At 41.4% G+C, this 15,633-nt stretch overlaps 1 protein-coding gene across 1 annotated transcript in view; it reads left to right on the top strand.

The window, feature by feature from the left end:
- CPLX1 (complexin 1) overlaps nucleotides 1–15,633 on the top strand; it is a 128,244-nt gene that overhangs the window by 67,037 nt on the left and 45,574 nt on the right. Inside the window, exon 3 of the mRNA XM_080574881.1 lies at nucleotides 7,263–7,438. Coding sequence (XP_080431007.1) covers nucleotides 7,263–7,438 — 176 coding nt within the window. The remainder of the gene's footprint in view (nucleotides 1–7,262; nucleotides 7,439–15,633) is intronic.

Genomic DNA, 15,633 nt, shown 5'->3' with positions numbered 1-15,633 from the left:
CACTCAGAAAGCAGAAGGGACTCAGTCAATCCCACCAGCCTGGGGCACATAGCCACTGGGGCAGGGAGGGAGAGAACAAAATCAAAAAACAAATCCATACCTTATAAACAAAGTAAGTTGAAGCTTTGAGTGCTCCTTTTTGACTCTGTACTCATGGCCCTTTGGATAACTTTGAGACTACTCATGATCCATAACTCACCACTAGATGTGTTCAGACAGACCTCACTGGGATCCTCCCAAATTTATTTTTCTGTGACGTTTCAGAAAACTTAACACTGAAATAGGTAAGCATTTCACTCACCCAGAAATAAACCTAAGACCATAGCTTGGCCCAGGGAGCAGAAATAGAGATGCTCTTTCTCAGTTGAGAAAGACACTTCAACTGAGTAGATCTGGAAGAGTGAACAGAGGAGGAGCTCCATATCTGCTTTGAGCTTAGAGGTTTAAAATTCATTAAGAATTTCTTCACTTAATACAATGATAATGATCCTTACCAGAGATCCCCACTGTACCAAAAAGAGCAGAAAATGGCCTATTCAGAGATATTATAATTTCTCAAGTGAACTCCTTAAGCGAACTTGGCATCATTTGTTTGTTTACAAAAGAGGAATCAGTAATGTGTTTCTGTAGGTGTATTAGTTAATTGATAAATTGTGATGGTTCCTTTGCAGCTATTCAGTACTAATGTTTACAAACAGTATTTTGTTCACACAAGTACTATTTTTGAAAAGAGTGTGATACCCTCCTGAATGGCTCTTACATTTTTATTGACATTTTAATAGGAGAAAGTCAATCTTTCTTCAGCTGAAAGAATTGGTGTGTCGTTTACCTTTTTTGCTGGAAAATAGTATCTGTTGGCTAATAAAACAGCAGAAAGAGAAGACCCTGCACCTTTATCTCCCAATTGACGAAGTAGAAGACAGATATAAGAGGAACCTTTGTTCTTGTCACTGACGGGATGTGCAAATATTTGCAAGGAAACAGCTTTCTACAGTGAGCAGGGAGCTGTACTGGTTTGTTTCAAAAACATTTCTAAAAATCATTGTTTTTTTCTACTCTCAAATGGATCAAGAGCAGAGGTAGGACTAGATTTTGTGCTTGCAAAGTACAGCAGGTTGATGTGGACACAGGCAAAAAAAAAAAAAAATCTTTCCTGGCTGCTCTCTTATTGTAGTGATATGAGGAAGATCTGTGCTTCTGAAACAAGTGTGACAGCGTGGATCCCTATGTGCCAGGCCCCTCTCTGCATTCCCCCTTTCTGTCAATAGGACAGAATGACCAGGCTTTCTGTCAGGCTGAATACAGTCATTTTGGTTTGTATAGTTTGTAACCTCTGTTGTTTGTGGCAACTTTGATAACTTTCTGTTGGGTTGTACCAAACTCTGCACTGAAATGGGCATCACTGGGAGGAAGTGGACGCAAAAAAAATAAGAAATTAGGAGCTGCCTTACAATGTGTGCTTCTGAAAAACATAGTCCTTGAGTGAGATTGTAATTTCATTGCTGCTTTATCGCTGAAGAGATTGATGAAGGGGGATGTAGCAAGGTATGTCTGAAAAGCTCGTAATATACAGATTGTAAGTCTTCGAAGAGAACCCAGAAGGGAGCATAGGAGATCTGCCTGGACAGAGATCCTGAAACACTCAGTTCACCCAGTGTCCTTATTGCCTTCTGCTCCTGTAAACTAGTTTTGGGTTTATACTCCAATTGTCTCCAAGCCAAGATGTATATGTAAATCTGGATCTCAACTTGTTGATTAGATCATAGAATCATAGATTGGCTTGGGTTGGAAGGGACCTTGAAGATCACCTGGTTCCAACTCCCCTGCCATGGGCAGGGACACCTCCCACCAGACCAGGTTGTTCAAAGCCTCATTCAACCTAGCCTTGAACACTTCAAGGAATGGGGCAGCCACAACATCTCTGGGCAACCTTTCCCATGCCTCAGCACCCTCATAGTGAAGAATTTCTTCCTAATTTCTAATGATACTCACCAGTCCTGACTGTTTACAAGTCATCTGTTTACTAGATCAGAGTAGGTGAACATGCAGCATGCAGAGTAAGACACACAGGCCAAGGAGTCTACATGAGGTATCAGTGTGGGAAATAGGTACCTAGGCTCACCAGAGGTGGTCGTGTGCTTTTCTTGCAGCCTGATGCAACTGTGGTCTCCATGTGCTTGTCTGTGATTCAGGCTCTGTGGGAAACCTCCCTCATATGAAGTGGTAGACAGAGGAAACAGAAGAGCGCAGTGGGCTGCCATTTGCTGTAATGTGAAGTCAGATAGCCCCCACACATGGGAACATCTCTGAGCAGAAACCTGAACTTAGCCATCACTGTTGGGAGCTGGATTTCACCCTGGTGATTTCAGAGCTGCTCTCTCAGCTGATCTAGTTCATTTTACACTAGCATATGTAATGAATTTGCTGGAGGAAGGTAAACAGGGTGGAGATACAGTGTCATATTTAAATGGTGGCATGGGAAAACAGAGGCACAATTTATATTTTGTCTAAAAGAATCTCACCTACTGGTGTGTGTTTTGACTGCAACAGAAGATAAAGTTTGTGTCGCAGCAGCCAGAGGGAGTAATTTGCAAGTATTTCTGTATCATATAAGGGGTTTGGCCAGGAACACTTGGACAAGATCCCATTCCTTTGGATATGATTCACATTGCAATAAAAAAATTTGCATATGAAAGTACTTTGTTTAATGAAGTCTTCAGATACATGCCAGTCTAGACCTTCCTGCCAAATTAGTGATTAAGTATCTTGACTTCTGAGTCCCATAGTGTTTGTTACAAGGCTTTTTTTCTTAATGATAAATTCTCCTTTTTTTATGAGCCTTAACAGTAATGAAATGGGAGAAGACTTCTTGTATACCAGCTGTAAGCTGGTATATGCACTCTGGCCTTGACGAAAAAGGTCTTTCCCCAGTGATATCACTAATATGTTCTTAGTTCTGGTTCCGAAGTCTTTCTGCAAAAGGGAGTGACCCATTCCTGCTCCAGTGTGATTAGCTGCAGATGTTTGGATGATGGCATAAAAACCATGCTGTGATTTAGAAACTGAGGTACCAGTTGTCTGCTTAGTCTAAATATGGTTCAGCTACAAATAGCACCAAAACAGCCAGCTCATGAGCTTCCTGTTGTGTAAGGCAGGGCAAAATGAGTTGCCATCTTTTATTCTTTTCAAAGTGTACAGTTCTGACTGGGAGGATATTTTCAGAATAGTTATTGAATGTTAAAGTGAGAAACGTATTTTTAAGGCTACTTTTTCTGGCCTATGTACAGAAGTTTTCACCTGCAGAATTTCCTCAGGGCATAGCTGTTTCAGGTAACCCTCTCATTGCTGCCTCTCACACCTGTGATTTAGAAGGGGAACTTCCATGACATCCTCTGGGATCTAAGCACACACATATGCAGCCCTCTTGAAAGACAGGCATGGGGTGCTATTTATCTGCATTATGAAATGAGCTTTGTGGAAAAGAAATTCTGCTGGTTTGACTTAATTACCTTACCTGAAGCGATGGCATGCCAAAATTTCCATCATCCTTCGCATAATTAAGGATACCCAAGGTGTTCCTATTAATCTCTTTCTCTGTAAGTCATCTTTAGAAATCCTGTTCAATATAGTTTCTGCAGAAAATATCTTTGCATGTCAACATTTAGGATTTTTTTTTCTTTATTTTCTTTTTGAACAAGTAACAAGTTGAGCACTGCAGCTTATGTAAGTTGATTTTGTGAGTTCATGTTTTCTGTGTGAAGGCTTGATTAATGTCAGTGAACAACTGAAGGGTCTAAGGAGATGGTGCTCCTGTGACTGAGGTCATGAAGTTTAAGAATTTCATTTCTACCAGTTCAGATGCAGGATCAGTTTGGATGTGCACTTCTCACCCTTGTCCATGCAAAATTCACTTTCATTTACCATTTAAACCACTTACTCGTGAGGTCTTACAGAATCATAGAATAACTGAGGTTGGCAGGGACCCACAGAGATTGTCTAATGCAATCCCTTTCTCAAGTAAGGTCACTGAGATCAGGCCGGTCAGGGCTCCGGCCTGTGAAATTTTGAACATCTCTAGAGTGAGAGACTCCACAGCCTCTTCGTGCACCCTATTTTTTTTTCCCGTGTTTAAATGGGAATCACTGTATTTCAGTTTGTGTCTGTTGCCTCTTGTCTTGTCACTGATCACCACTGAGTAGAGTCTAGCTCCTTCTTCATTCCCTTTCATCAGGTATTTATGCATACCACTGAGACACCCCTTGAGCCCCTGAACCTTCTCTCCTCCAGCCTGAACAGTCCCAGCTCTCAGTCTCTCATTGTAGGAGAGATGCTGCAGTCACTTAATCATCCTAATGGCCCTTTGCTGGCTTAGTCCAGGAACTCTGTGTCTCTCTTGTACTGGGGAGCCCAAAACTTGGCACAGCACTCCAGATAAGGTCTCACTCCAGATAAGGGCTGAGCAGAGGGGAAGGATCAGCTTCTTCAATCTTCTGGCAATGTTCTTCCTAATGCAGCCCAGAAAGCTGTTGACCTTCTTTGCTGCAAGGATACATTGTTCATTAGAGCCAGAAAGGTTTGCTCTTGTTTTACTTCCTTTAAGAAGACAGGATCAAAAAGCTGTCCTGGAGTTTGGCCATTTCTGGATTCTTCCTGTCATCTTATCTAGGGTTGTTGGATATTGTGTTGATTTGAAGCTCCATACTGATTAGCGATTACTTTGGCATCCTCTGTCTTATCTTTATGTCAAGGTGGATGTTATGGTTGGGATGTGAAAAAAATACAAAAAGACTGAAGGTACCATATTAATAGATTCTGTGTTTCCTTCCCGTGTCTCATTGGAAACTTCAGAAGAAGGCATGAGGACAGAGCTTCTCTTTCTTCTAGCTTGTGACTATGACTGCAGCTACTCAGTTGGTATGCAAGTGGATTCCCTAGAGCATTCACTGCTCAACGGGTTAAAACAGAAGCTGTATTCCAGCAAAGCAAAGTTTAGGAGGACAAAGGAGACAAAAAAAAAAAAGGGGGGGGGGGGTTCTACACCAAAAGTAAGATATTGGAATTAAAATGTAGTGTAAAATTTTTCTTCTCATGACACATTTCCTTCCAGTTAGTTAGCAACAGTACCACAGTGCAGCATTCCACCCATTTAGAAGGTGCCTTTGAAATCTGGGGTGATTTAAGAGCCTGTGAAGATCCTGGGACTGTATCGCCGTTCTTGTGGGTGTCTTGTGTTCTGAGTAGCTGTAAAATCAAATGCTTAACATATTCAAAATCTTGGTCTTGTCTAAGAGATAAAAGAAAAAGAAGTCTATGCAATTTCATTCCTTACACGACGAGCTGAGCTGACATTATAACTTAATGATAGCCTGGAATCAGTGCTTAGAGAAAAATAAATCATCTCTTTCTACTGCTGAATTCTGGTCCGTAAGTAACTAGCATATTACACTGTATGGGTAGCTCTAAGTGGAGGGAAGCTAAAAAGAGATAAACCTGACAGATTGCTGAACCCAAAGGAGTGTGATAATCATCAGAAATGTTTGTTGAGGGGAATCCAGAAATTAATTGGTTATCAGTGTTTTATACACAGAAAAGCTGCTTAGTGCTGCCCCTGTTATAGGGATGAATGACCTAACAAAGCTGCATTGCCATTCCTCTTTGTGTCAAATTCTAGCAAATCTTGCTTGCAATTTCAGTTGGCCTTTCTTGCATCCCAGAAAAAGAATCATCAGCTGGGATGAATGAATTTTCTATCAAAATTCTGGAGTCTGTGTGGTCCTCTGGGGACCCAGGAGTTGTACTCAGTGATCCTTGTGGGTCCCTTCCAACTCAGGATATTCTATGATTGTATGATTCCCGTATTACTTTTACCCTTAAGTGGAGGAGGCAAACTATTCATTAGGAGAAGGCTGATAGTAGCAAGTGAGTATAAATATTTCAACTGTATTTTTTTTTTTGTATCTGAGAGTTGTTGACACATTTAAAGAGTAATTTACAAGGGAGAGACAAGGGATTGTGAAAACCTCTTCCCCTCACTTAGCCTTTATGAAAGCCAGCAAACAATTATTTGAAAGGATTTTGTCAGTGTCTCTTTCCAGCCTAAGCCTTTGAAAAGGCCAGATAGCTTCACAATGGTGAGGCAGGAGATGTTACATGTGTGCATGTAGGTGCAAGTGGGTGTGTGTTACAAGGCCATCCCAGATTAACTCAGCTAAATCTCAGCCAGCAAAGAACCATCCTGAGGCTTTCCTGATGCAGGAAATAAGGACAGTAACCAGCTACCTTCACCCTGGAATAGCCTTCCTCCAGGGTGAAGGTATGTTTAATAGTAAATGTGCAGGGTGTTTTCCTGCCCCAGGCAAAGTTCAACACATCTCTCAAAGGATATGCATCTTCTCTTCATCTGCATAAACAGGCTTGATCCTGCTGCAGCTCCACAGTGCCCTTATGATGAAGCATCACAGCAAATGGGCTCCCCATTTCTCCAGCGCCCGCCTTCTTCCCTAGCTGGATGATTGCCTGAGTCAATAGAAGTAGCTCTGAAACACAGGTTGAATGGCCTGTGTGCAGCTCTGTGGGGACAGAGGGACATGCAATAAGCCTCTCCACTTGTGTGGCTGTGCAAAGGCTGTCCACAATAACAAAAGGCTGGCTCAAGAACGTACAGCGGCTGAGAATTTGGGACTAATGTGTATGCGGGGGGAAGAAAGAGAACCAGGCAGAGCCGGGATCCCACTTGCATACTAAGTGTTAGAGGCAGTGGTGTCTGAGGTTAAATGAGAGACATGCAGAGATGCTGCTTCATAGTGATACATGGTAAGAGCCTAGAAAGTATCAACAAATGTTTACTAATGCTGTGGACTCCTACCTGTCACAGGATGTGTAATTTCTGTCAACAGCGAGTTGATGCTTTGATTCTATGATTCTATGAGCCTTCATTCACTAGACTTAGCTGAGGGAGTGAAACCACTGTGTGGATGGCAGCTTGCCCCCTTCAGGACTGCAAGCCAATCGTGTATGCATCATGCATGTCTACAGACAGGGTCTGCTCCTCTTGCTGCTGTGCTGCTCACACAAGCCAAGTAACCAACCAGGACAGGGTGGCGCCTTTGCCCACTGTGGTCAGTTTGCCTCCTCCTAAATGTGTGAGAAACCTTTCCAGATTCAGAGGGAGTTGAAGGAGGTCCTGAGTGTGGGGAGGCAGAGAGAGATGGCATCATGGTTCTCCTGCATTTTTACAGAGCTTTTTCTTCTGCTTTTTCTAGGGGCTACCAAAGACATGGGGAAGATGCTGGGTGGGGATGAGGAGAAAGACCCCGATGCTGCCAAGAAAGAAGAGGAACGACAGGAAGCCCTCAGACAAGAAGAGGAGGAGAGGAAAGCCAAATATGCCAAGATGGAGGCTGAAAGAGAAGTTATGAGACAAGGGATTCGAGACAAGGTAGGATCTGGCTTTCAGCACACTCTGGGTGACTTTTAATGCTCAGTGGAGAACTGCTATTTTCAGCTGATTTGTAACCAGTTCTCTTAGCACCTGGGTAAAGCCAGGTAATTACCTTGCCACAATGAACTTTCTAATCTTGTGCACTGTCCCTGGAGGTCTGTCCCTGGTTAAACACACCTCCCACACTGAGAAGCACTGCAATGGTGAAACAGGGAGTGAAGATGAGGGGAGAAAACTGTCTGTTTTTTTCATCATCTATTCAATACTCACTTTATTTTGAATGTTACAGGCTTCTCTGTCCCTATACGTGTGCTCTCCAAGCTTGCGTTTTTCATTTATGAGAAGTGTCATCATTCACTGTGTTTCTGAGAGATAAGAGTATAAGTATTTACTGTTCAATGTATTGCTCTGGAGGCTTTATTTGTGTTGATGGTTGAAATGGGACCAATCTACTTTACTTTTCATATCTAGGCTTCCACTACTCACAAGGGAGTCATTTGAGAAAAGAGAGGCTTATCTGAGGATCTTAACCATTGGGAATCTGTCTCTTCTTTTACTGAAGTTAATGGTTGATTCTAGCAATATTACAATTTAGTGTGAAAAGAAAACAAATAACGGTGAAGATTCAGGATGAGGTTGAAAAGAAATACATGAAACAAACCTTTACTAGAGAAATAGCTTAATCTAAGATAGCTGAACCCATTGATACTGTGCATTAGCTTTTAGGGATCTATGTGTTCACAGAGAAGACAGTTTTGCTGCCTCACCCTCAAGACCAGCTCAGAATTGTCTCTAGAACAACTTAATTTTGTTCTAAAGCTCAGATAACTTGGAAACAAAGATAACTTGGAAATTTTGGTCTTGTGTTGTGCCTATCTCTGTGCAGCTTACCTACAAACGTATCTGTGAGAAAGCTTCAAGTCTCACCACAGAGCTGATAGTAACAGTAAGTAAACAGGACTATATCAACACTGGGCTGAAACTCTGACACAATCCTTGTGATTCAGGACAGAAGCATTGATAAGGATGGTGGCATAGTGCATCTTGGAAAGAGGTATCAAGAATTATTCTGCAAAAAGGAATTTGGGGTTGAAGCTTCTAAGAAGATATAGAACTTAAAGGCAAATGTCTGGCTGTGACTCTGCCAGAGAAAGGTATTCATATGATCATTAAAGAGAGAGTGTTAGTTACGAGGCAGACAGACTTAGAACTTCCACCTGGTCAAAATGTGTTGGTTTTGTAATGTGAATATGTATGTGACTATGTATGTCTATAGCGTAATATTTTAATATAAATACGTTCATATGTGCAGTGTGTGCTTAATGTGCTCTGTGTAATTGTTTCTAAGCAATGACATGGGTCTGAATTACGCATTTAGAAAAACAAGTGTGATGGATTTCTAGGATGCAGATAGGCATGATAATGCCTTTTTTTTAGTGCCTTTAAAAAAAGCATGCTAGTGCCTTCTTTTCACTGCTCACTGTCCATTCTGCTATGCCACTAAATTGTTCATCAAGATAGATGGGGATTGCATTTTCCTTGATGTTGGGTAAACTGTAGTGACAGCATTTAAAATATCTTGTTCTCTGTTACAAATCAGAGGTGACCTAGACCATAATTCACACATTCAAGAATAGGTTGCAAGACAGCCTGAGATGGCTGAAACATCCAGCCAACGGGGATTTCCCTGGGCTAAATTCTCAGCAATTTAGGCTTTGCTGAGTTAGGCTGACTACTAGGTGGGGAAGTCTCTTGGAAATGTGTTGACTCCTGAGCAGTACTGTTTTGAGTGGCAAATGGTTGGCTCTGCAGAAAGAGTTAACAGGGATGCTTGAAGAAATGTTATTTGGCCTTAGTCAGAGCTCTGGATTGCAGTTTTTCTAGTGATGTGGTGGGTTACTCTTGAGATTAATAACAGGAAGTCCTGCTCTGGGGAGGACACCTAGGTTGTGAAAACGCAGGAGCTCCATTATTGCCTCTGGTTTTCTTTCTCTTGGGATAATCCCAGGTATCATGGCATTTGAAAGAGGAAGATATTTTCTTCAGAATTAGAAAAGACAGATAAAGCTGTAGGAAGGAACAGTTTGGGTTTGGGATTTTTTTTGTTCTGTGTTTTTTGTTTTAGTGATCTGTGAAAGAGAGAGATTACTTTGTCCTGACAAAGAGATGGATTTGATGATATGCAAGTCTTTGTCTCTGAGTGTGAGTTGGTGGCTAGAACTGTGAAAAGAATGGTGAAAGAGTAGAGAAAATAATTGGTTCATTTCCTCCCTTACGTGTTCATTTAGAAACAACTTCTATAACTTCACCAACTCCAATGAAAACAGAAATATAGAGGAGTAGAAAACCAAAACACAGCTTCCGTCTGGTAGACAACAGAAGTTGTTGTCAGCAGGAATGAATTAAATTAAAGAAATTTTAAGTATTATAGAGCTCTCTGATGATATTTGCATCTTTCTTATACAAAGTAGTGGGAAATGAGCAATTGAGCTGAGTGATTGATTATGAACAGTTTATTTATGCAGGAAAAAATTTGAAAATATGTGTCCTAGGCTATAAACACACAGCCACAAACACTGTGTGTGGCTGCAACATGTCCCAGGCACAGGTCAGGGAGTAATGGCTTCATGAATCAGTTAATATTACTCTAGGTGATGCTTACAGAAAGATTCTTCTTATTGTTTTCATCTTTTTGCCTTAGTACTTCAACAGGTGTGATGAATACAATCTCTCTTTTATGGCTTCAGGAAGATGTGGGAGCCATGGCAGAACTTGAAAGGAATTGTGAGAGAAAAAGTAGATATGCTTCAATTAACTTCAGGTTTTTAATCCAGCCTGTGAAATTGAGATTACATATGACCTCAACCCACTATGGTAGCTAGGCACAAGAATGATATAGGGGAAGGGAAGAACGGATTATGCAACAGCCAAGCATATAAGTATTTTTTTTTCCATAAAAAATACAAAACATTTTCATCTGGAAATAATTTCTAGGGGTGACATTTAGATATGACATTTTGATATATTTTTTTTGGAACCAGTTGTCTGCCAGCTCCTACCCAATATTAAAGCTCAGCATATGATATGAAAATGGATTGAAAGAATGTGAAGAACATAACTGTATACTCCAGCTGCCTCCTACCCTAATGCCTGTGTATGGAGCTTGCCTTCTGGCCTGATACAGGTCTGATCCAGGCTTGATCTCAGCATTACTGCTTCCACATCTTCTGGACCCTTACACAGATGTCGCTGGGGAGAGGTGCCACACCTGACTGCCACAGGCAGGGCTTTCGTGGGGCTTTTGATGCTGCTGTGCCTGATGGGTCAGGTGCTGCTGCCAGTGCCCAGGTGGTGGTGCTGTGGATAGCTAATATCCCTTTTAGCTTGCTCAGTGCCTCACACCAGTACCATCAGCTTGCCATGCTAGAGCAGCCATCTCATTTCAAGTACTCTTAGGCTGAATACTCCCTTCCATAAACAGACAGCCTTGTTTATGTTATATACTTGCATAGTTTGTCTCTGAAAGCCATTTCATTCGTTACTTACTTTGATTGCTTTCAATTCATTACTTCATTCTAATGACCCATAATTACTTATTTACATAATTAATTCTTACCACCCCTGTGGTGGAACTCAGGCCTGAGAGCACCCTAGGACATATTCTGTAATTAACACTCTACCTGTCTTGGCTGGTAGTGAGACAATGCCTCTAGTATGGCTTCCTGGAATTCTTACTCTTGGTTTGGAGAATAAACATTGCTGAGTGCATGCTGAAAGGGAGCAAGAGCTCAGGGCTATCCTCACAGTGGTGGGTTTCAATGAGAAGGGATCTAAGTGTGTTCATCTGTCCAAATGGCTTGGCTTCAAGACAGAATTTAGGTTTGACTTTAGGCCATACTCGAGACGGAGCATGAACTGCTTCAGTAGCTTTTGCACGCTCAGTTCTCAGAGCAAAAGGCAGAAGTGTGGCCTAGCTTGGCTTTGACCAGCCTTATGTGCTGTGGAGAACAAAACCAAAGTTTAGTTACATTAAAAATGACTTCTGTCCTCCAAGTTGAACGTGAAATCTGCATGAGAAGTATGGAAATGTTGCAAACAGGAAAATTCAAAGGGTGAAAGAATTAAAGAATGAAATTGACCCTGCTGGGTGCTGTGTAGAAATTGTGACACAGTGCTTAGTGGCATGATCCTGTACTGTTTGTACGTCTAGGAACCTCATCACTCCCATTGCACACAAGGAGCAGAACTGTTTGCTTAATTAGCAAATGTTCAGTATTTCACCTCTGCCATCCCTTACAATGTGTATCCCAAGTTCATTTACTGTGCAGTATCCAAAATCTAAAGGCAACTGTGGTGGTTTTACCCTGACACACAGCTGAACTCCACCACAGCTGCTTTCACACTCCCCCTCCCTATTGTTTTCTGTATTCAGAGTACAAAAGCAGAAGAGTCATCATGTGTTTAAAGCCTTGGTAGCAGAAAAATGGCATCCCCTTGCATCGGTGGGCCTCAGTGGGGCAGTAAGAAATGTGCAGGACTTGCTTGTCCCTTTGCTATCTGGCAACAGGGAAATGGTGAATTCTGGGGTTTGATATTTGTTCCTGGAGACAGCATGTCACACAGCAGTGGAATATGCAGTCCCTGTTCTATTTAAGTGTGAGTCCTTCTGTCTCTGGATGACTGCCATTAATTCTTACTCCCCATTTTTTGTACTGGTATATTACATGCTCCCAATGGGTTTGAAATTTTCATCTGTAGGCAGTAGGATTCTCTGCAGTATTTGGAAATGTCCATGTCGCCCGAAAAACATGAAAACTTTCCAATTCTTTGAAGATATTTAAGACTTCTGTAATTTCAACGTCTTCTATGATTTAAAGTAGGTGGTATTGAAATTTACGTCTAGAACAGTGAGAATATTTGGGATGCTGGCAATTGGACAAATCCTAAGTTTAGGTCTTTGTACTCTCCAGTAAGAAAGTGTTCCAATAATGCTGTTTTCTTTATTCCTTTTTATTTATGTCTGTTTATTTATGTCTGTTTATTCATTTTTACTTATGTCTGCAGTAAATCATTCAGTCAAAAAGAGAAACCATTTTTGTAGCTGTAGCCTTAGATCCTTGTATGAGATAATGACATGCAACATAAATATGGAATATAGTTATTTACTTTGAATATTTCATTTTCATATTTGGATATGTGACTGGTGCATAGCTGTAGAAATCCTGTTTTAGGCAGAAGAATACCAGAACGTGAATTAACTCTGTTCTCCAGAAGTATCGGACCTTCAAAAATAAGCCTCAAACTCAGCAGTGCAAACTTTGGTACAACTTTGTTGCTATAAAACAGCTTCACAATGTTAGCTAAACTCTCCAGTGTTAGTGCATCTATGGTATGTTTCATTCGTGGCTAACTTCAGATGCAGGTATTGCCAAGAGCTTTAAAAATTCCTGTTAAAAGGAATGAAATTTCATTGCCTGAACACCCAGTTTTGAAAGTGCAGTCTTCCTTGAGAGGAAGAAATATATATTATATTTTTCATCGGAGACTATCAAAAACTGGAAAAAAAATATAAGTTGTATTCTTTGCATGTCAAAAGGTGAAGGATCTCAAAGAGATTTTCCTCAGTGATGAATTGTGTTCTATAACTCAAATGATAAAATTCGTACCTCAGTGAAATATCCTGTCTGATATCTTCCCTTTCAAATCATTGATATTAAACCAGTGATGTGAACTTTTACCCAGCACTTGTGATCTAATTAAGCTGTGGCTACTGTTGTTCAGTATGTGGGCCTTAAAATAGATTTTCAGAGTTGTCTGTGTATTACACAGATGGAGAGGTTTTATTAACTCGAGTCTCTTCATGCTTTCAGAGTGGCTTTTGATAGTTAAAAAATAAAAATAATAATAAAAAAAAAACACCTACAAGAAAGGGAAAAATAATTCTTTGCTTACTTTAGTTTAGCAAAGATACTCTCTGTGCTATATACAGAAGAGCGTTTACAACTGGGTCACAAGCTTTCTGGCTGTGAGAAAGCAATAGGCCTGACTGTGATACTCCCAATGTGATGCTTTGCAGGACAGGGATTATACTGTGCATTCCAAGAAGTGAGCTCTAGGGTGAGTGAGTACAGTCATAATGCCACTAATGATGTTGGCTGAGAAGAACTGCATTCTTTACAGCAATTAAATCACGATCTTCTCTGGGTAAAGGCTGCAAGCACAATGTCCTGAAGGGCTTACTGTGTATCTGGACAGATTTGATTCATTGGTTATTGAGCACAGTGAAAGCTGGATTAATCCCAAGCATAGTTGGAGGAAGGAAAGAACATCTGTAGGGTGGCTGAAGAGCACCATACCCCTGCAGGCCATTTTCATACTGGTATTTAGAGGCATCCCAGAGGATTAAGTGATTTGACTTGTACTGGACTTCCCTCTTGCCAGAACTTCTGTACCAACCACTTCCATGCAATTTTGCCTTAGCCAGCCTGTGTTATATCTGAGTCAAATTCTCGAGTTCCCATATCGGTTTTCTCCTTTCCACTGAGCACACATCCTTAGCATTAAACTTGTTTCCGGAGTACTGCCCTTTACCATCTTACCAAACTACTCACTTCTCTTACCTAACACGCTCAGGCTCTGGAAACACACCAGCCAGGTTTAGGTTTCTGCTTTGCATCTCCTTAAAGTACCTCTTAGCTGCGAGGAACGTGACTGTCTTTTGGGAAACAGCAAACAAACTGATCTCCTCCAATACCAGAGAGCACAACTGGAAAGCTCAAGGTTAGCAAAGTTATCTGGGTATACCTAAGTTCACCAGCCTCTCTGGAAGGTTGAGAGAGAGAACACTGCCCTCCCAGATGTGCTTTTCAGCAAGGAACAGAGATTGATGTCCCAATTGAAGAGCTTCAGGGCCAATATTATACATTGTCATCTTTGGAGTGATTCAAGGGAATCTATTCCTACCTAACCAATTTCATCTTTATATTCCCACAGAAGTCCCAGGATATGCAATATATTTTGGTCTTCCTGAAACCAGCCACCTACATGTATAGACTTCCCTAGGTGGTCTGAATGAAGCTGTGTTTGTAAGGTCTTACCTCTTGGCATTAAAATACGTGGTCTTCCCTGGTGGGAAAAGCTGCATGGATTCCTTCCTGCACTGTAGTTTTAGGCCATGTTTAACATTAGGAAAAGGGAAGCACCATCAGCAAATAATTGGAGCTCAGAAACAAACCGACATCTTTCTTCTCTGCTTATGTAATAGCTAGAGGCTCAGTTATTTGGAACTAAGTAGGTTCAGCTTCCAGCTTCTGATTCCCCCACTAATAACTTTTGGGGCTCATTAGGCAGGTTTTTTGTGCAGCTCTGCCCTGTTCTAACTTCATTCCTACATTTCATGCTAATCCAAATCTACACCAGTAGATGTCACTTTGGATACTTGCTAACTAGATCCCACTGGGTGATGTTTCTGGAGTTACCGAAATGTCTCTTGAAATGCATCCTTTCTTTACTGTTATGCACTGATTAGGGTGTCCTGTAGAGTCGTTCAGCTGAACTTCTCTCTTAAACAACTTCTGTCCTACTGAGCTGGCTGGCAAAACCCATGCACATTGCTTGGCACGAGGCTCAGTAGATTTACCCACTCTGAACCGGGTGTGAAATAAACCCATGGAGATGATGCAGGGTGATTAGTGCTGGAGGTTAGCAAGGAAGGACTTCTGAGTGGTGTCTCAAGACTTCCTGGCTGTGGCTTCTTGAAATGTGAGCTCCAGGCATTTGTCTCACCTGCTTGCAAAGGCAAGAGCAATGGACCCCAACAGATGGTGTACTGCAAGTTCTTTTCCAGTACCATTGCTATGGAGCATCTGTGTCTGAGCAGCCACTCCAGTGGGGCTGCTGTTCTGTCACCTCTCAGTTCAATATACGCTTCTGTCCAGGACGGCATCCCAGGATGCCCCGTAACCAGAAGATCTATTTGGAAATTATTACTCAGCATTTCTATTACCAAATTCTCTATCCTTAACAAGGAGCTTTTCAGTACAGCCCTCTCTTACCTCATCAGTTACTTACTTGTGTTACCACCAGAGGACAAGAAAGGTGGGAAGGCAGTAACTCTTCATAAATTACTGTCTCATCATACAGTACAGCCTCCTTCTTTTTCCCTTGTGCATTTTTTCCTGCTGGTTGAACTG

The sequence above is a fragment of the Anser brachyrhynchus genome (genome assembly GCF_964034855.1).
Source record: "Anser brachyrhynchus genome assembly, chromosome: Z".
Classification (NCBI taxonomy): Eukaryota; Metazoa; Chordata; class Aves; order Anseriformes; family Anatidae; genus Anser; species Anser brachyrhynchus.
The sequence above is the reverse complement of the archived record's forward strand: the minus strand, read 5'-3'. Positions and strand labels throughout refer to the sequence as shown.